The sequence below is a fragment of the Eumetopias jubatus genome, unplaced genomic scaffold, assembly GCF_037043125.1.
Source record: "Eumetopias jubatus isolate StellerSeaLion01/CBP00866 unplaced genomic scaffold, mEumJub1_p1.0 scaffold_5, whole genome shotgun sequence".
NCBI classification, from domain to species: Eukaryota; Metazoa; Chordata; class Mammalia; order Carnivora; family Otariidae; genus Eumetopias; species Eumetopias jubatus.
The window spans coordinates 94,811,298-94,831,417 of record NW_028274811.1 but is presented as its reverse complement, the minus strand read 5'-3'; the positions used below and the strand labels follow the sequence as shown (position 1 = coordinate 94,831,417).

The following is a 20,120-nucleotide window of genomic DNA, read 5'->3' as shown; positions in this document are numbered from 1 at the left end:
GCACAGGGTACACAAATTGCTCTCCTTCTGTCATTGCTCTTAATAAGGTGAGCTCACAGCTCAGACTGAACACAATTACAGAGGTTTTCTTATGGACAGAATAGTCGTGAAGGCAGCATACTTTTGTATGCTGATTCCATATGTACTGGCTGGGTTACTGGGAAAGTTACCTAAACTCATAGCTCTAAAATGGAAACAATATCCAACTCAGAGAGTTAATGTGAGAAATAAAGAAGAAGAAGAAGAAGAAGAAGAAGAAGAAGAAGAAGAAGAAGAAGAAGAAGAAGAAGAAGAAAACAGAACAGAAAGAGGTACTTAGCCGAGAGCCCATCACTGGTAACTGTGGCTCTGATTACTATTGATTTTATAGATCCTACTAAGCATCACAAATGAGATGCAGGAAGTGTTAGGTTGAGATTTGGTCATGAACTTTGTTTTCAACAATTCAGGTTCATTGTTGAGAGTAACAGAGAGTTGAGTATGCTTTCATTCTAATTTACTTCACCATATTAGTGCTTAGGCTTTAAGTAGAGTTATGTTTTAAAGAGAAGACAAAAGACATACTTTTCTAAACCCATACATGAGAAACCGAAGTTAAGTGATGTTATGATTCATGATTCCCAGCGAGTGGCTGTGGAAGAATCCAGAGAGAGGGAAGAACCTTGACTTACTGCCCCCATTGCCTGTCTGCCATCAGTACCCACCATTAGCACAGAGGGTTGACCAATGCCTGGTTATTTGACTGGCCTTTGAGAACCAGAGACAGATTTAGGCTGACAATCAAAATAATGACTATTACTGAAACTACTGATAGCTTTGTTCCTTCCGAGAATTTGTAAAACCCCTCATTTTGGGATCACATTAGAGATTCCAAGATGCTTATAACATAAAATGACAGCCACTCAATGCATTTCCATACCAATCTTTAAGGGGAAAATATAGATATTTTTTAAAGGCATATTAGCAAATGCCAGAAGAGCAAAGCCAAAGAAATCTCACTTTTTGACATCCTGATTGGTGGCGGGGCGGGGGGGGGGGGGGGGATTTTGTGGGACTTTCATTTTTTTGCCTCTACATGGTCCTGCCTACCTCAGAACTGGTTGCCAGCTGCAACTGGTCCTGTCTGCCCATTTTGCCGTTAGTTCCTGACTTTGGAAGAAGGATGAAGCAACCCAAAGTGGTCTAAAGCAGCCACAACTGCTGTGTTCCTGTTGTGGCAGGTCCTGTGCTCCACACCTAACCACACACTTGCCACTGAAGCCTGCAGCAACCCTGGGAAAGTGCTACACTGCTGGTATTTCACAGGCAAGGAAACAGAGATGTCATAGTGACACGAACATGTCCAAAATCCACACAGCTGGGAAGTGGCAAAGCCAGAGTCTGCATCCAACTGTGTGTGCATGGGTGTGTGCATGGGTGTGTGCATAGGTGTGTGCTTGTGTGGGTGTACAAATCTTGTGATCCTGATACAAGGACGCTCTGTCTTCTTTGTTCAACAAACATTTAAGTGCCTAATGAATACCTGGCCCAGGTTCTCTACAAGTAATGCCCAATATAGCACATTTAGAGGTGCCCTGCCCACACTCTTGGCCCACCCAGAATATATATACCTGCGGCTTTGGTGGACGTTTACCACATATCCTGATCTTCCCACTTCTTTCATCCTCTGGACTTTCTCTGGCTTCAAGAGAGAACTCAGTCCACCTACAGGGCAAGCCAGAAGTGCTAAAGACTTAATGTCCACAGGAGCAACTTTCAACTAGTGAGAGGCTGGCATTGGTAAATAAACCTCCTAGGTTCCTCGTCCCTGGGAGGGAACACCTCCAATGTGTAGGTATGCTCTATACAGTCTCTCAGAGGTTCTCAAGCAGAACTGAGCCCCAATCATGACCCAAAGCAATAGCCTTCTAATCGACACTTCCTTTACTTGCCTCCTATTGTGTCTCAGGTAGGCCAAATGGGCATTTTCCCTGGACCAGCCACTCAATGGAGAAGTAGTTATTGATTATTCCTTGTTCATCAAAAATTATAGACATTGGTACAGGTGAGATCTGGCCACTGTGCTTGAAGATTTCACAAACACACCCAAGCAATGGAGATGAGGTCACAGTGGGCACGTGGCAGTTTGGAGGCTATTGCAGAAATCCAGGAGAGAAATGACGGTGGCTTGGTCGAGGTCAATGGCAATGGGGTGGGTGTTAAGAAATAGTCAAATTCTGGATTTCCCCCTGAGCAATTGGAAGAACGGAGTTACCATTAACACAGATGGGAAGACTACAGAAAGATGGAAAAACTACAGCAATAGGTGTTGAGAATTTGACCTTATGTATGGGATGCCTATTAGTCATCCACATGAAGGTATGGAGGAGAGAGCTGGAATGCAAGCTGGAAGCTCAGGGGAGAGGCCAGGGAGGAAGACTGGAGAGTAGATGAGATCATGGAGGGAGTCTCTGATTTCAAGGAAAGTACAGTCTAGTGGAGGAGACAGGCATTATTGAGTCACCCAAATAAGTCATCCTAGCCCATGATGAATTCTGGAAAAGGAAATTGCAATGACTGTCCTTTGGGGGACACAAGGCTGCAGCAGACCCTGTCCTAAAGAGATTAAAAGGAGAGAGGCTTTTGTACAAAAGAGGAACACAGCTATGTATCAGAAAACAAGAAAAAGCAGCGGATAACAGTGGGAAATGAGTCTAGAAAGGTGGGGTCTAATCATGAAGGGCAGTGACTGTCAAGAGGAAGAGTTTGGGCTTATCCTGTGGGCAGTGGGGTGTCACCAAAATGGGTGATTGACATGAATGGAACGGACCATTAGGCAGGGTACTCTTGACATTGAAGAGGCAAGAGATGGGAAGCTGAAAAACCAGTCAGTAGGGCTTGGTAGGAGGAAGGGGAGGAAGAGATGGTTGGGAAGATATTTAAGGAGAAACGCAATTTGACAACAGGTGCCAAAATGTTAAGTGTGCATTTGTTAAGTACCACCACTTCAGGAAGGAGACTGGAAAAGAGGTGTATATCGGAGGTGCAAGGTGTACATAAGAGTAATTACTGAAACACTGTCTATAAAAGCTGAGCATAAAGGATCATCACTGAAAGACTGATTAAATAAACTGCGATCCACCCATAGAATGGTATGCTCTTCGGTGATTAAAAGGCATGATGTATATCTGCATTCATTGGCATGAAAGGAACACACAAGTTATTGCTGAGTAAAAAAGACAGGCTGTGAAACAGCATTTGCCATTTAGCTCTATGTATCAAAATGATATCTTTCAAATACCATTCATGTACATACATCTAGGAAGACCTTTGAACATAATGTTCATCAGAATCTCAGTGATGGTTTTCTCTAGATGATAAGATTCGATGGTGTGTTGTTTGTTTGTTTGCTTGTTTGTGGAGGAGGCAATTTCTGTCTTTCTGGATAGCATAAATTTTCTGTCAAAAACTTGTAATAGTTTAAACAAAAGACATTTTCTGAGGAAGTCAAATAGACAGTTCTTAAGTTCTTGCAGGGCAAACATGGCCCCGGGTCTACAGTGTGAGCAGGTGGGTCAGCTGACCTCTTCTTTGGGTCTTTGAGCCCCTCTCTGAGGGAACTTTGGTCTGGAGGATGGGGAGGGATGCCTGAGGTAGCATACTCAGATGGCCTGGTGACCTTCTCCCCTCTTCCAGGGTCTTCCTGAGAGCAATCAACAAGTTCGCAGAAACCATGAACCAGAAGTTCCTGGAACACACGAACTTTGAGTTCCAGGTGAGTGTGAGGCACCCAGGGTGGGCTTTGGGGTGCCCTGGAAAGGTGGCTGTAGCATCTTGGGCTGATTACTCCATCAGACACATCACAAAGCACACGTAAGATATGCCAGTGTCTCTGGGGGTTTCCACAGAGGGGGTGTGGGTGAGGAGGGAATCAGGCCCTTGATTGAAACTCAGGGTTTGGAAGCAGGCCCTTGATTAAACAAATAATCATTAACTGGAGCAGCATATGCAAATGTGACCATTTAATGTATCTTGTGCTAAAGAGGAGATTTGCATTCATCCATTGTCAGAGTGGGTACCACCTTTTAAAAACGTATCACATTCTTTTACTGTTCTATTCACTGGAGCCTAGCAAAACAGGTACTCACAGACACTGAAAAATAAAAGCCTCACTAATACATTTCTGGGACTTCATGATTCCCTCAGAAATCACTGTTAGGACTCAGACAAGACCTGGGGCCTCTGTGATTTGGGGGCCTCAAAGCATGTCCCTGGGGCAGAGTGACACACTTGCTCAAGGCCTAGGCAAGAAGAGCCAATTCCTCAAAGCTTTGTGGAAAAGCCCAAATTGCCACCTCTGGCTGATGATATGAAAGAGAAGGCCCCTGAAAGGTGATCTCTCCTGTGGGGAAATCCCTGATCCCCAGGATCTCTTGCAGTGCAAGCTTAGGAAGTTGCCGGTGAACTGAGGCAATTGTATTTTCTGCCTGCTTATCTAAGGTGTTTGGTTCCGAGCTGGGCTTTGGCCTATGACTAGCTGAGCAATCTCAGACAAGGCCTGGACTGTGTCCATGCCTCAGATGACTCATCAGTAGGATGCTCACAATACCTATTCTTTCTGTTTCATAGGGGTTTTGCAGAACTGGCATGTGTCAAGGGGCTTGCTGGGAGAATTCACTGTAAGGTTCTGCCGGTTTTCATTCAGATACTTTCTCCTGAAAGAGACCTCCCCTGACGAGTCCTCTTTGAGGGTTCCCCACTGAGCCCATGGTCATTATGTGTTACCACTTAACCTGTTGTAGTCTCTTCATAGCACTAAATATTACTTGAGATTGTCTTCCTTATTTGTCTACCGGCACATTTTTTTTTTTTCTCTTTCCTCCGGTAAAGCGTGCGCTTCACGAGTATGAAGACCTTCTATTGGCAGAGACTCTGTGCTTTGTGCCTGACACGTAGTAGGTCTCCCTGGGGAGATGCTTCCTGGGCTGAGGCCTATGAGACCCACTCTGCTGGAGAGCACCAACCTAGAAGTATTTAATCAACATTACCTCCAAATAAGATTCTCTCCCACTATCTTGCATTCAAATAAGCCATCTGCACTATAATGATGATGATGATACGAAGAGTAGCTGCCATTTTATGATAACTTATGTGTGCAGATCTCATGAGAAGCATCCTCGGGCATTTTCTTTCTCAGCCCTGACAACCAGACTACACGTTAGTTACTATTACTAGTCCTTTTTCTGCTGGAAGGATGCGGGAACGGAGAGCCGGAGGTGATGAGCAGCTAGCCTGATGGTGCAGATAGTGACGCAGCATGGCAGTGCAGAGTCGAGACCAGAGAGCCGTGGTGGCTGACCTCAGAGCTGCAGATCACCACCACCACGTGCTCGGTAGGGAGTCTCCCCCTGCACTGGCTTCATGGAGAGCTTCTGGCTGAGAGTTATACATCTCTCATGTGGCAACAAAACATGTCACTTTGGCTGTTTGAATCAGAAGACATGTTTGATCCCCTTCCAAATGTGGACCAGATGCCTGCAGGCTTCAGGTACAAGTGTGTTCCAGGAAGCTAATAAGGTCATTGTTTTTTCGAGGGGCAGCTTGGAGCAACACACCTAGGGGCCAGCAGGAAAGCAGTGTTTGGGCCATAAAACTGATGGCTGGTTTGCCCATCTCTCTCTGAGGGTGGTGGCACTTACAGCCTCAGACCTGGTTTCCCGACTCTGGCTGTCCTCCATGATCTTAGGGGGTACTTTCCAAGAGAAGTGTGGCTTCCATCTTTTCATGCCATTCTTATAGGTTTTGTCCTGTTTTCCTGAAAGAAAATCTGCATCTGAGAGATGCCCAGAGAAGTGGGGGTTTCATAACATAGAAGGTTTGAGCTTATGAGCTGTGTGGCTTTAGGCAAATTACTTTACTTCTCTGTGCCTCAGTCTCTTCAACATCAAATTAAAATACTAATTGCAGCTGCCTCACTGGACTTTTGAGAGGATTAAGTGACCTAATTCATGTAAAGCACTTAGAACAGTGCCAGGAACATGGTAGCAATTTAATAAAATGTTAGTTCATTATAATAATTGTTATCATTTTGATGATAATGATGATGATGGTCCTAAAATATGTCAGGTCTGGGAACTCATATGTTAGTCCTTGGTAAACAGGACAGCAGGAAGGCATCTTTCCAGTCACCAGGCATTGCCTAGGGCTGTCACACCCCTAGGATTTTATAAAACAGGAAAATGGCCAACATTACAAAATGAAATAAGTCTCTTTTGCTAATGAGACCTCCATAGATATTTGCTGAAAAGTACTCAAAAACAGGATCATTTTTCAGCCTTATCTTTGTTCTTCTACCTTCTCCTCACCCCGTGCGAGAATGGATTTGTTCTCTGTACCCTGCCTGGAACACGCCTGTTTCCTTCTAACAGTTTCATTAATTATGCATTTAATATCAGCAGGAACAGCATCCATCACTAAGAGCTGCTGGCCTTGGCAGCCACTGTCCAGAGGAGGGGCAGGTGCAATGAGATTATCCCTAATATCTTTTCTGGAACTGTGGTTTTATGAAACAAAGGACAAAAAGCAAGAAGCTCTATGGGTGCCACTCTGCAGATGACAAGACCTGGGAATTACAGAAATGATGTTTTCTGCCCAGGGCTAAAATAATTTGCATTCCCAACCCCTATTCGGGATACTGGGCCTTGGCATTCACATCCATTTGCTGGTCAGGGAAGACCAAGAGAGAGGATTTCAAATGCGACTCAGCAAGGATTTCTGTTTAAGAGCAATTCTCATAGGTCCAGACTATTGTAACACGCTATGAGGAACTCAGAAGCAAAGCAGAACACTGCCCTGCCCTCAAGGATCTTAGAGTCATGATAGTAGGCTGTGCATCCATCTTCTATCATCCAAGCTTTTCAAGGTGACTAACCTTTATTAGGCATCTCCTTAGGGCATAATCCTGTTGCATTGGGATCTACCCATTTTACCAGTGAATAAACTGAGCTTCAGAGAAGTGGTTAACTCTCCTGTTAAAGGTCATCTAAGCAGGAGCTGCTGGAATTCAGTCCCTGTACTGTCTGCAAAGCCCAGGCCCTTTCCACTCTTCTGCTCTGTCTTTTAAAAACCGAGTGCCTTTCAAATCTGGGAGACAGCTCTATTTAGCTCCAGAGACACTGTCTGCCCTAGTTAGCGCTTGCTGGCCCTGGGATAGAGAGCTCTGCGATGATTGGCTGTGGGATTAGACTCTCCATATTGGGTACTCTGATTGGCCAGGAATCCATGGTCACACTTCCGATGTGCTCTTTGGCTCCAGGAAGATTGTTTCTGTCTTAAGCAGCTGTCTGATTACTACTAAGAACATTCTCTCTACTTGGGAGGCTGTAATTCGCTCTGCATTTGGTAATTCCAGCCTTGGCCTTGAGGCATTTCTGGATCAGCTTCTGGGCATCGGACTACCTTGGGATCATTTTTGAACCTGTACTGGAGACCCTGTGACATGAAAAGGATATTCCAGGATATTCCCAGCTATTAATGGAGGACTGAGGGCAGGCTTGGTCTCTGTAATAGGAAATGTAACTTGTAATGGCAAAAAAGGTGAGAGAGGGAGCACATACCATGCAGAGCACCCCCTTGAAGAGGCCCACAGCACCCCCCCAGGGAGGATCAGGTGGGACAGCTTCACCACACAGAAAGATGGTCACATGCTTAGGGACAGCTTCTTCGGCCATAGCTTGAGGGCCCCAGACCACCTCTGACCTGATGTTCCTAACCCAAATCTATGATTGAAACCTTTCACTCCCCGAATCTGTGGCCTCCTTAGAATGCCCATGGCAGCCATGGCTTTGCAGCTCAGAGGGCACACTGAGGCATGTTAGCAACACTGTGCTGGATGCTTTATTTTTTTTTTTTAATGGAATTGGGGTAAATAATAATTTGCAGCTAATGTGAATCTTATAGGATCAAATCCTTGAGTGTCTGTTGTAAGGACTATAAAAATTCAGATGACCCAGTGGAAACCTTGACCAACAACCAAGGCTAAAGGAAACTGAGAAAGGAAAGAAAAGCAATTTTTGCAGAAGAGCAGAGTGCTTAAGAATACAAGTTCTAGAGAGAGATGCACTTGGATTCAAATGCCAACCTTGCCATTTTGTAGCTGTGTCACCTTGGGCAAGTTATTTAACTTCTCTGGGCTTCAGTGTCCTGATCTCCAAAATGGGAGAATAATACCATGGAGATCATAGTGTCTAGAGAGGAGTTAACAAGAATGCAGGGGGAGGGCTGGGCTCATTAATGAACTCATTCAACAGACGCTTGTGAGCACATGCTGAGTTAGACACAACGCTATACGGGATATACAACAGTGAATAAAAAGAGGGGGTTCTTGCCTGCAAGATGCTTATATCCATTAGAAGAGACAGGAAATAAATTTGTTCAGCTTAAAACATGTCATAAATCCTGCAAACAGGGCATGATGAAGGTGAAGGGGTGGATCTGCATTAGTCAGGGAAGAAGTTGGGAAGGCTTCCCCGGGAAGTGATTTTTGGAAGGCAGCTAGGCTTACCACTAAACCACCACTGCCCATTTAGGAAGCGACTGTTGAACTGCGTTTGCAAGATAAAGTAGGAGTTTTCTCAACAATGATTTCCTCCTTTGATCCTTATAACTACCTCCCTTTACATACTATTAGCCTCATTTTTCCAGCTGAGGAAACGGAGACTCAGAGAGGTAAGGCAACTTGCCCATGCTAATAGAGCTGATAATTGGAACGGAATCCTGGAAGGCAACCTCACAGTGTCTATTCAACAACAAAGACAACAAACAACCACAAATTCTGCATAGACCCCTTATCTAAAGGATTCCAGCTCTAGGAATGTATACTATGTGACAGCCTGTCATGGACAAAAATGTATAAACAAACATGTTGATTACAGCACTGATGCCAAAGGAAAAAAAAAAGTTGAAGTCAATCTAAATGCCTATAAATAGGGAATTGGTTAAAATTAAAGCATATCCTTACAGCAGAGTACCATGCAGCAGTAAAAGGCAGTGCAGTAGATCTACATAGGCTAATATGGACACATCTGCAAGATATATTGGTGAGAGAAAAAAGCAAACTACAGCAGACTATTTTTTGAACTGTCTCTACATGTTTGTTTATACATAAAAAATTTGGGGGAAGAATATCCAGGGAACTGTTAATTTTTTTTTTTTTTTCTGGCGAATTAGACTAGGGTCCAAGGTAGGATGGAAAATAAACTTTTTATCATTTAATCTTTTCTACCATTTAAATTTTTTGACCATATGTGTATTAAATTTTCAATTTTTTGAGAGTTAATTGAAAGTAACTAAATTCTAGTTATACCCACTAGCAGTATGACTTTGGGTGGTCATTTATCTGGATCTCACTGTTTACATCTGTGAAATAAGGGAGTTGGACCAGATGACCCTTAAAATTATTCTAACTTTCTGTTGTCCTATTATTTCAAAGTACTAAATTCCCAATCAGTAGTCACCTCACCTCTTCCCCCAGGGAAAAAAGACCTATGTGTGTGGCTCAAACATCTTTGGCTTCCCTGAGCCAGCTGAGTTGGGCACTTAGTAGAAATACCACCAGGCAGCTTAGGCCAGGGAGGAAAGAAAAATCTGGACCTTGTGAAACAACTGGAGAATCTAACAAAATGGTGATCAATAAATAAATATTTCCTAGAGCCTCGCTACATTCAAGCCATTTCAGCCATTGTGCTGAATATGGCATCAGGGATACAAATAAGTGGAACACAAGACCCTTGTTTGTGGAGCTTACAGTTGGAAAGACAGGGCATTCAAATAATCTACGATCAGCACTATAGACAGTGCCACAGCTCTACTTACTGAGCACTTGACATGTGCCACCCCTGTGGTGAATGACTTCATGCTCATATTATTTTACCCAGCACTTACAACAATCCATGATGGTAGTTGCCTTTATTTTCTCCATTTTACAGGTAAGGAAAATGAGGCTCAGAAAAGTCAAATAAGTCGCCAAAGACAACCTAGCTAGTAAGAGATAGACCTGGCATCCACATCCTAGTCTGTGAGATGCTGATGCTTGTGCTCCTAACTACTGGATGATGCTGTCATGGAAATTGAGTGGAGCACAAGGGAAGGTGTAAAACAGAGGACCCACATCTGTGGTTGCACCTACTAAGAGCTACTCAGATTCAGAAGGGTTGAGCAGACCTGTCATGCCCTGCCATCTGGGAAGGCTTCATGAAGGAACAGATCTCGAACTGGACTCTGATGAAAGAATAGAACTTAGATGCAGTAAGGGAGCCAAGTCAAGGATGCTCATGTTATATCTATGGAATCTGAGCAGACCAGCACCCCCCACCCCAGAATAGGCAGTTTGTTGAGGGAGGAAACATTGGAAATTTAATGAGGTCTGAAAAGCCATGTTATTGCCTTTTGTCCTGGTTCTTTGGGAACAAGAGTCAAGGAAGGTTCAGGGCAGAGGCATTATGAGACCCAGAAGTATCTGGCTGTGGCCACTGCTCACCTCTCAGGGCATTGCATAGAGCCACTCACCATGACAAAGTTCCCTCAGTTTCAAAGTGGGTCCCACATTGCTCTATGGGGCAAAACTGGGCAGAGGCTGTGGGTGAGACCCTTAGGGGCACCATTTCTGATCTACTAAGAAAAAAGAGGCACGGGATCTATGATCTCATCGCCTGCAAAGATCTTCAAGGAGGGAAGACAAAGGAAAATCAGGTCCACTCCTAAGGATATACCCCAGGGAATTGGAAATTTACATCCACACAAAAACTTGTATGTAGAAATTCATAGATGCATTATTCATAGGAGCCAAAAGGTGAAAACAACACAAATGTCAGTCAATGGATGAATGGATAAATAAAATGTGGTATATCCATAGGATAGATTAGTATTCAGCAATAAAAATAAATGAAATGCTGATACATGTGACAACACGGATGAACCTTGAAAACGTTATGCTTAATGAAAGCCAGACATGAAAGGTTATATATTTTATGATTCCATTTCTATGAAATGTCAGAGTGAGCAAATCCACAGAGACAGAAAGGAGATTAGTGATTGCCAGGGGCTGAGGGGGAGGAAAGAATGGGGAATGACTGCTAAGTGGTGATGGTTGTATTACCTTATGTGAATATACTAAAAACCATTAAATTCTATACTCTAAAAAGTGAATGTTATGATATATGGATTATATCTAAATTAAAAAAATTAGGAATGGGGTGGCAGAGAAAACATTTTTGAAGGGACTAAGTCAGAACGGAGACTAGCAAGAGGCTCTAGGTTTGGCATGTCTGTGTGTTCTCAAATGTGTTAGGGAAACATTTCTGGAATTATTTTTGAAAGTAATAGCAATTCAATTTATGTTGTTCTGTATCTATTTCTTTTTGTATCCTGATTACTCTTGGGAAATTTCCTAAAATCAGGAATTTCTCACATTCAATATAACCCTTTCCATGTCCTTTGACCAGGTTTTCTGTTTCCCTGGCTTGTTTTTTCATATGGTCTTAAATGTGAGGAGGTGTGAGGTCTGGACTTAGACCAAAGCAGCACATTTGCAAAACCTGCCGGTCATGGGGACATGAGGAGGAAGGACAGCCGAGTGTGTTTGGATAAGCAGGGTTACTACGGAAACAGAAGGGCTCGAGATGTGATTCTAATGGTTTTGGGAAGCCTTTGAAGGACTTTGAGGAAGGGAGTGATAGAACCCAACTTGTTTTAAAAAGATCCTCTGGTCTGTGTGTGGAGAGTCGACCTGATGGACACCACAAGCTGGGAGGCTGCTTCACTCTACACTGGGAGCAGCTTGGTCTTTTGGACTCTGGGAGATAACGTTTCAAGAAAGAAAAACTTATCCCGCCAACAGAATGTGAGCTGCACGAGGGTAGGGACTGCCGTCTGCATAACCACCCCCTATGCCCACATGATGACAATGCCTGGCACAGAGAAGGGGTTCAATAAATATATATTAATGCATCCTCAGCCAAAGACTGATCACGGTGTGTAGAAAGAGTCCTGAGCCTTGATCAGAAGGCCTGAGTTCAAATCCCAGATCTACTGTATATATAACTAAGTGACCTTTGGAATAATACTTAACCCCTCCAAGCCTCATTCTCTTCATCTATAAAATGGGACAAATGATAGCTACTAAGTTTTGAGAGATGAAAGGAGGGATATATGGGAGAGTACCTGGACCATGGTAAAAAGTGAAGTACTTGTTTTCTTCTTTCTGAAACTGGAACCACAAGACCATTTGAAAGTAATACTCTGGGCAGCAGTAATGATGTTGTCAAGGGTAGAACTGCCTTTTACTTAGTCTTGGCCAACTGAAACCTCCAGTGAACGTCTTTGAGTTAAGGATGAAGGTCTCAATGGTGAGTGATTTCTTTAGCTAGTGTTACCCTTCCTCTTGTCAGTGATGAGGGGGGCTGAAAGTGGATGAGCTTTGTCCAACAAAGCTCTCCCCCATCTGTTCCTTGTAGGGTCTTGGCATCTTGTAATAATAGCCCTGAGCACTCAAGGGGCCAGGTTGTACTATTTGCTCTGGTACCAAAGGAATCACTAGATTAATGAAAAGAACAATATGGCTAACAAGTGCTTTTGAGCTCTTACAGAGAATCATGCCCTTTACATGTATCAGTTCATGGCATCTTTACTACGGCCCTCTGCAGTGCATATAACGCCCCTTTTGCAGATGGGTTCCCCGAAGCTGCTTTTCTCAGGTGCTGTAGTTTGTATCAATATCACCATCACTGCATCTCATCTTTTGGAGCACTTGCCATGTGCTGAACCCTTTGTTGGCTCTATTTCACCACAAGCCAGTGGAGTGGTGTTTAGTATTAACCCTTGCATTTAGCACCAAGTGATCATGTAAGTGTTAAAATTACAGTAAGTCTACATATAAACTAGGCCCTCAGAGATTCTTGAACTCCAACGAGCATCACAGTTATCCAGAGTGCTTGTAAACATCCAGCTTTCTGGGGCCTGATTCAGTAGGGCTGGGTGAGGGGCAGAGAATTTGCATTACTAACTGGTTCCCAGGTGATGCTGATGCTGCTGGTCTGGGGCCATACTTTGAAATCACTGAACTAAGGGGAAGGAGAAGGCAAAATATTCTAAGACAGAATGGGTTGCAGGCTGGTCCTGTGAGCTGTTAGGTGGATTAAGGAGGACTTCCAGAGAGGTTGAGGATCCCTGAAATACATAACCCTCATCAACCTCTAATTCTACTAGGGCACTCAGCTCGGGTGAGTTATTTGTCTTTCAAAACATAAAATGAAGCAATTTTTTCAAAGCAGCCCTAAAATCCCTCTCCTTGCCCTGTCATCAGAGAGGGGACGTGGTCAACGCCTAGAGAAATCCATCCATTGTCCTTGCTTTGGCCAGGAAGTTCATTTCAGAGTCAGTGCCAGTTCGAAAATTGCAGTGCACAGAATGCAACGGGTTCTGTCACTATCTTCTGCCATCTTCATAAATTATTCACATTGCCCAGCATTTAATTCACTTTCCCACTGCAGACCCTTGCCATAACTGTTCTTTCTTCCTTCATTTACAGCTATGGAACAACTATTTTCATCTGGCGGTGGCTTTTATCACTCAGGACTCTCTACAGCTGGAGCAGTTCTCGCACGCCAAATACAACAAAATCTTGAATAAGTAGGTTGCCTCTTTGGGTCTCCTGAAGTGGGGGTTTCATGAGAATTTCAGAGATGGAGACGGAGCCTGAAGCAGATGACATGTGTTGTTTCTCCTAGGTACGGGGACATGAGACGGCTAATTGGCTTCTCCATCCGTGATATGTGGTACAAGCTGGGTGAGTAGGCACATGCATCTAGACAGACACATCTGCACATGCCAGGCTCCTTCTTGAAGACCATCTGTTGGAGGGCCACAGGGGTTTCAGTGGTGGGAGCTTGAAATAACCGTTTATCACTGTGTGTGTATCCCGGGTCCTTGATAAGTGCCTGATGAGAGAGAATGCCCATCCCCACGTCCCCCCCCCCAAACTGGGTCTGCTTCTGCTTGGTGCCTCTGAGGGCTTAAGAAGTCAAATTGGAATTTATAGAAAGGAGGAAGGGCAGGGCTGCTATAGGAACTTCTATCCTCACACATCACATGCACACTTCCTGCTGATTGGTGGGCCACTCTGCCTCCAGCTTCGTCGATGACATGGTGATCTACACATGACCCTCCAACCTCACAGAGGAGAATTGGTTCTGTGGAAGACGAGGGTCTTTTGTGAAGCGATGTGAGCTGGCAGGTGACCTCAGAGGCCACCCCTGTCTCGGCGAGCTACGGAAATCATGGGTGAACTGTGTGGTACCCCTGGGAGGAAGGAAGGGGAACTGGAATCTGGGAGATGTTTACTGAGCATCTGAGTTAGGCCTGCACTAAGGCATCACCTCACATCACCTCCTACAAGATGGAAAAACTCCCCCTCCTTTTATTGATCAGGAAACTCAGAGAGGGAAGTAACTTGCTTGAGATCAAACAGCTGCAAGGCCCAGAGCTTGGTTTGGGTCTCGAGAGGATAAGGGCCACACACCTTGCTCAAGGCCTAAGTCCTGCTCCATAAATATGTGCTGAAAAGATGAATGGATAGACGGATGGACTGATGCAGAGTTATAAGTAACGAGGTATTTTCATCTCCAGTTTGTGTCTGCCCTGGGCTTGGACAGTGACCCTCTTCAGGGGAGCCACTTACAGGGATTGTGCTTATTTTAGGGGTTCAATCTAAATGACCTCTCCTGACTTTGTTTCTTGCTTTCCCAGTCTTCTTAGTATCTTTCAGTTCTCTTTGGATTTCCTGGACAGCAGTTTCTTGCCCTTTCCATCAAGGTCCATTTGCTGCAGGGGAAGCACAGCAGACAGACTATCCGTCGCTGCTCTGTGCTCACTGGCAGCACCAGACTCAGGTTGAGAGCACACACTGGTAGCAGGAGGGCTATGGATTGCTTTACAAAATCAAAGGGAGAGCCGGGCAACCAGGCCCAGAACCGACTGCGACATCCTGCCTTGGGCCTTATCCTGTCATTTACAAGCTATGAGGTCCAAAGCAAGGGGACAGAGTGACACTGGGCATAATCTGGGGGAAATAGCACCTTCTCCCAGGGTGCTTATGAGTTTCCTAAGAGCAAAAACTAGGAGAGTGAAGCCATGGAGGCCACGCCCAGGTCAGAATTTTTGTCATTGTTTTCCCCCTTGCCCCATCAGGACAGAGCTTACTTTTCCTATTCCGGCTCTTTCATCATCAACACCAGGCCTGTATCACTAGTGTCTGAAGGGCAGGGCCCAGGCAGGTAATGTCAAAGAGGGAAGGGGCTGGGGCATGTTAAACCCACAGACATCCGTAAAGCAGGGTCCTGTCAACATTTGGAGTTGGATGGTTCTTTGTTGTGGGGGTGCCCTATGCACTGCAGGATATTTAATAGTATCCCTGACCTGTACCCACTAGATGCCAACGGCAACCTCCCTAGTTGTGACAACCAAAAAAGTCTCCAGGCATTGCCAAATGTCCCTGGGGAGGGGGAGAGGAATGTGCAAAACGACCCCTATTTGACAACCACTTCTGTAAAGAAATACTGTCTCTGTTCTCTTTTTCTAGAAGAGCACGCCTTCCTCAGTCTGTCTTTTATTTCTCCACTTTGGATAAGGACAGGGATATAAAAAATATTTTATGTGTCATTTACCATTACTCTTCAATAGGAAAAAAAACAAAAAAGCATGGCGCAAGTGCAGACCTACCTGGTAGTTGGCACACGGCCTCAGGGTCAGGAGTGTGGGAAGAAGTAGCCGGGCCTGGAACAACGTGAAGCAAATGTGCCCCAGCTAGAAGGGGCAGCTGCTGTCCTCATCTGGTCGATTGCTGTCCCATTTGAATGCAAGGCTGATGATGTCTCATCTTCCAGTTTTTCAAAAGAAGCCAAGAAACACAATTTTTAAATGTATTTCCAGTTTCTGAATATTGACGATAACTAATTGGAAGTTTTAAAGCATTGAATATGCCCCATAAAGCATGGGGCCCAGATTCAGTTTGCGTAGGAGTTTGCACTCTTTGCTTTATGACAGCAAAGACAAGATACAGCTGGGGTGGACTTTCCCACACCTACAGCCCAGGCATTGCCAGGATTGCAAAGCAGCGATCTGTGCTTTGTTTGTCTCTAATTCTTCCACACAGCCTGCTCTTTCCAGAATGTCCTTCATTGCCGTTGTTTTGCACACAGAAGATTTTATTTAGATATAGATTATGTTTTGGCAGACGTTCCTGCATTCCCAATTATGCTGATGAATGAAAAGATGTTACCAAATATTCCACCTGCTTAGAATCACAGAACATCAGAGCTGGAAGGGCCCTTTAGAGATCATATTGTCCAGAATTTTTCAAATGTTTATTTTTAGCTAAGGGCCAATAAAAAAAGAATCTCATGCTCAATACATAAATCGGTTGAAAGCCGAGCTATTCTAAATGAAGTGGGGTGGGGGACCCAGAGCCCGTTATAATGGGCCACCCCTGAGCTCCCCATGTAGACCCCTGAGGATTTTCTGGGGAGAAATCCTGAAGCACCTCTGACAGGTCTAGTCCAACCCACCATTTTACAAAAGAGGAAACTGAGACACAGAGAAGTGAAGAGGGATGTACAAGGTCCTATAGTGCTTCAGGAGCAGATTCAGGGCAAGGACCCTGGCCTGGGTATCTGTCCTAAAACATCATAGAATCCTCCCTGTTTGCGAATACCTGTAGGATGAATAAAGGCAATTGAAAGAGGTACTTGTTAGGGTTTGGAGTTCAAGAAAGAGAAACTGACTATGCCTGCCTTAATCAGAGAAGGTACTTATCAGAAGGGCAAGGAAAACCAGGCTATGAAGGACAGGGCCCGAGCCACTCTAGGATCCAAGGCAGGTGGCATAACTTTGCCTTTAGCATAGTCCATTCCTGCATCATCCTGCTTAAAGTTCTTGTCTCCAGGGGACATGATTCTATTGGCCTTCCTCCACTGATGGTCCCACCAAGCCTACATCCATTGAAGGAGGTAGAGTTTCCCAAAGTAAGAGGTTTATGGAGTTGTAGAGAGGTCAAAGTCACAGATGTCCACTGCGTGGAACAAGAAGTAAAGGATGCTTTTGCAAAGATGGGCACCCTCCTCACCCCTTGGCCTGGACTTCCAGAAAGAGGAAAGTATATCAGCCTGAAGGGATTTTCCTGTTGCTTATTAGTTGCATAGCTGCCTTCTCCTTGCCTGTCTCCTTGCCTGTCTCCTTCAGGGATAAGAGAACAGACAGAGGAGGTAGAGTGAATGGGTAATTCCCCATCCCCACCCCATCTTGTGTTCTACTAGATCTTGGCATTAGCGTGCTTTCTCCTAGTGTGCTAATGAAGTTAACCTGCTAATCCAAACCAGGACCAAGCACTGTATACAGTAGAGACGAATGTAGTGGGTAATGATAGGTTTTAAAGTACAGTCCATGGAATATCTAAGACCAAGTGAAACTTAGAAGCCATTTGTGGCAGGCACAGCTGAGAGCCCACACAATCGCCATTCTTTCCTTCTTCCTGATTAACTGAATCCTGGTTTATTATTATTTGTTTTTCATGACATAATTTGCTCAGTTAACAGTGTCTTGTAGCAGGTGATGGCCATGTGACCCACCTCTGTCCAAAGAGAATCAGCAGAAACAAACTCGTTGGGGTTTCAGGAAATCCATGTTGTCCAGTTAAAACTAAAGGGAAAGGGACAAATTCAGTGAACACAACACATGTTTTGCCCATAGTCCTCCCCCATCTTCCTTTCTGGAAAACAACGAGCTGCCTGAAGGTGCAATAGCCATTTTGGAGCTATAAAGATAAAAGTTGTACAATAAAGACAGAAAAGTAGCTCTAGACTGACCATCCTTAGACTCCTTGTTAAGGGAGAAAGCTAAAGCAGAACTTACTCAATGTAGCCATGGTAATCAGATGCCTGTTACATCCCTAACTGGTATGTCATCTAATTCAACCCTCCCCCCATTTTATAGGTGAGCTCACTGAGGCCCAGAGAGGCATAAGGATATTCAAGGTCAACAACAAATCAGTGACTCAGTTGAGGTGAAAGAACCTGTCTCTTGATCCTAAGTCCAAATGTTCTTACTAATATTTCTTTTCAGAATATGCAAATTATTTTCAAAGAGTGTGAAACAGCAAACTGTTTTTCAGAGACTATGGATAATGAGTAAATCATAATGCATGTTAACCTTTTATATTTTGTTTTAATGCCCAAAGCAATCAGGGCGTCATCACCATGATCATTGGTATCATCAACTTCTTCTCATCAGGAAAGATTTGAGCAATCCTATGATTATAAGATAGCTCTTTGCAAAGATAATCTCAGACTTGAAGATTATTCAATGTTCTTCAGAGAAAAGCCTAGACAAATATGTGTGTGCATGCCTGTGTGTGTGTGTGTGTGTATGTGTGTGCGCTTTCGTGAGAGAGGGTACATGCGGGGAGGTATTGACGGAGAGAAGGACCACATCTTGTTACTAGGACCAGGGCACTAAAGGGTTAATACCATTGGGTTTTTGGATTTTCGGACCATGCCAAAAGGATTGTACTTTTCCTGATAGTGTAACATCATAACATTTGATTTCTGCTTGGAGTGAAGCAATGCACATTTTGCCAAAATGACTGCACTTAACCATTCCACATTCACTTAGGTTAACGTCAGGCTGCTGTGTTAAGAGTCTTTGTGGGAAAGAAAGACAAATTCTAGCGACTGGCATCATGGCCTTGTATGTAGGGAGGTCACTCCTGGCAAAGCTGTGAGAGCAACTGGGCCTTTACTTTTTTTAGCATCTATGGAGTGCCCAGCTCAGCACTAAGCTCCAGGGAAGGGTAGGAGAGTTGGGGAAGGATAAGGCATGGTCCCTGCCTTGCCAGGAAGAGCCACCATTTGGTTCTGAGAATAGAACAAACTAAGAGTGTGTTCTTTAACATGAAATGTGTGGTGGAGACTGAAGACTTGAGGTAAATGGGAGGTAGATGAGGACAATACGGATGCTCCACTGGGGCAAATGGCTCTTGAACGAGACCCCAGGTTGGCCTATGTCCAGACTGAAAGGAAGAGGGGAAAGGACAGGTGTTCCAGGAGAGCAACCAGCCTGCACTAAGCATGGCTTCTTGGGGTTGGGAAGAAGCTACTGGCAAGAAACAGAAAATGGGATTACAGAGACATCCAGCCAGCCAGCCAGCCAGCCAGCCATTCGATTATTGATTCATTCGATTAACAACAAATGTTGAGCACTGCGGTAGACCCAATAACATTTCCCCAAAGAAGTCCATGTCCTAATCCCTAGTACCTGTGGATCTATTACTTTACAAAGTGGACTTTTCAGACATGATTAAGAATCTTGAAGATGGTGAGAGTATCCTGGACTATCCAGGTGGACCCACTGCAACTACAGGGGTCTTAGAAATGAATAAAAGAAGACAGGGGAGTCAGAGAGGGATTTGAAGAAGATGCACTGCTGGCTTTGAAGGTGGAGGAAGAGAGCAGGAGCCAAGGAATGTAGGTGGCCTCTAGGAGCTGAAAAAGGAAAGCACATAGTTTCTGCCCTGAGACCCTCCAAAAGGAACTCAGCCCTGCTCACACCTTGATCTTAGGTCAATGAAACCCATTTCAGACTTCTAACCTCCAGAAGTATAAGATAAGAAATTTGTACTGTGTTAAGCCACTAAGTTTATGGTGATTTACAACAGCAACAACAGGAAACTAGTAAAAGTACCTTCTACATGACAGGCACTGTGCCTGAGGCTGGGGCTACAACTGGAAACAGGTTAGAGATATAGCGCTTAACCTCATGGATTTGTGGTCATTGCACTGAATAGTAACCTACTAATTGCAAACCTGTTTCATTGTGGTCAAAGGGGAAATATCTGTAGAGCAGAAGCTTGTAGCACCGGGGAAGTCTACAAAGGACTCCTGCCTCCTGAGTGAGCCCAGGATGGCCTAGATGAGGAAGAGTGAAGAACCTTACTCCAGAGCAATACTGTCCTGTGGGACTGGAATGTGAGCCACCTATCTCAATGTGAATGCTCCGATGTCCACAGTTTTTTTAAAGTAAAAAGAAGTAGTGAG

The 20,120-nt window shown here is 44.4% G+C and overlaps 1 protein-coding gene across 1 annotated transcript in view; it reads left to right on the top strand.

The window, feature by feature from the left end:
• The window catches only part of DOCK2 (dedicator of cytokinesis 2), a 407,203-nt gene that overhangs the window by 326,540 nt on the left and 60,543 nt on the right, over window positions 1–20,120 (top strand). Inside the window, exons 30-32 of the mRNA XM_028102762.2 lie at window positions 3,676–3,754; window positions 13,565–13,665; window positions 13,764–13,822. Coding sequence (XP_027958563.2) covers window positions 3,676–3,754; window positions 13,565–13,665; window positions 13,764–13,822 — 239 coding nt within the window. The remainder of the gene's footprint in view (window positions 1–3,675; window positions 3,755–13,564; window positions 13,666–13,763; window positions 13,823–20,120) is intronic.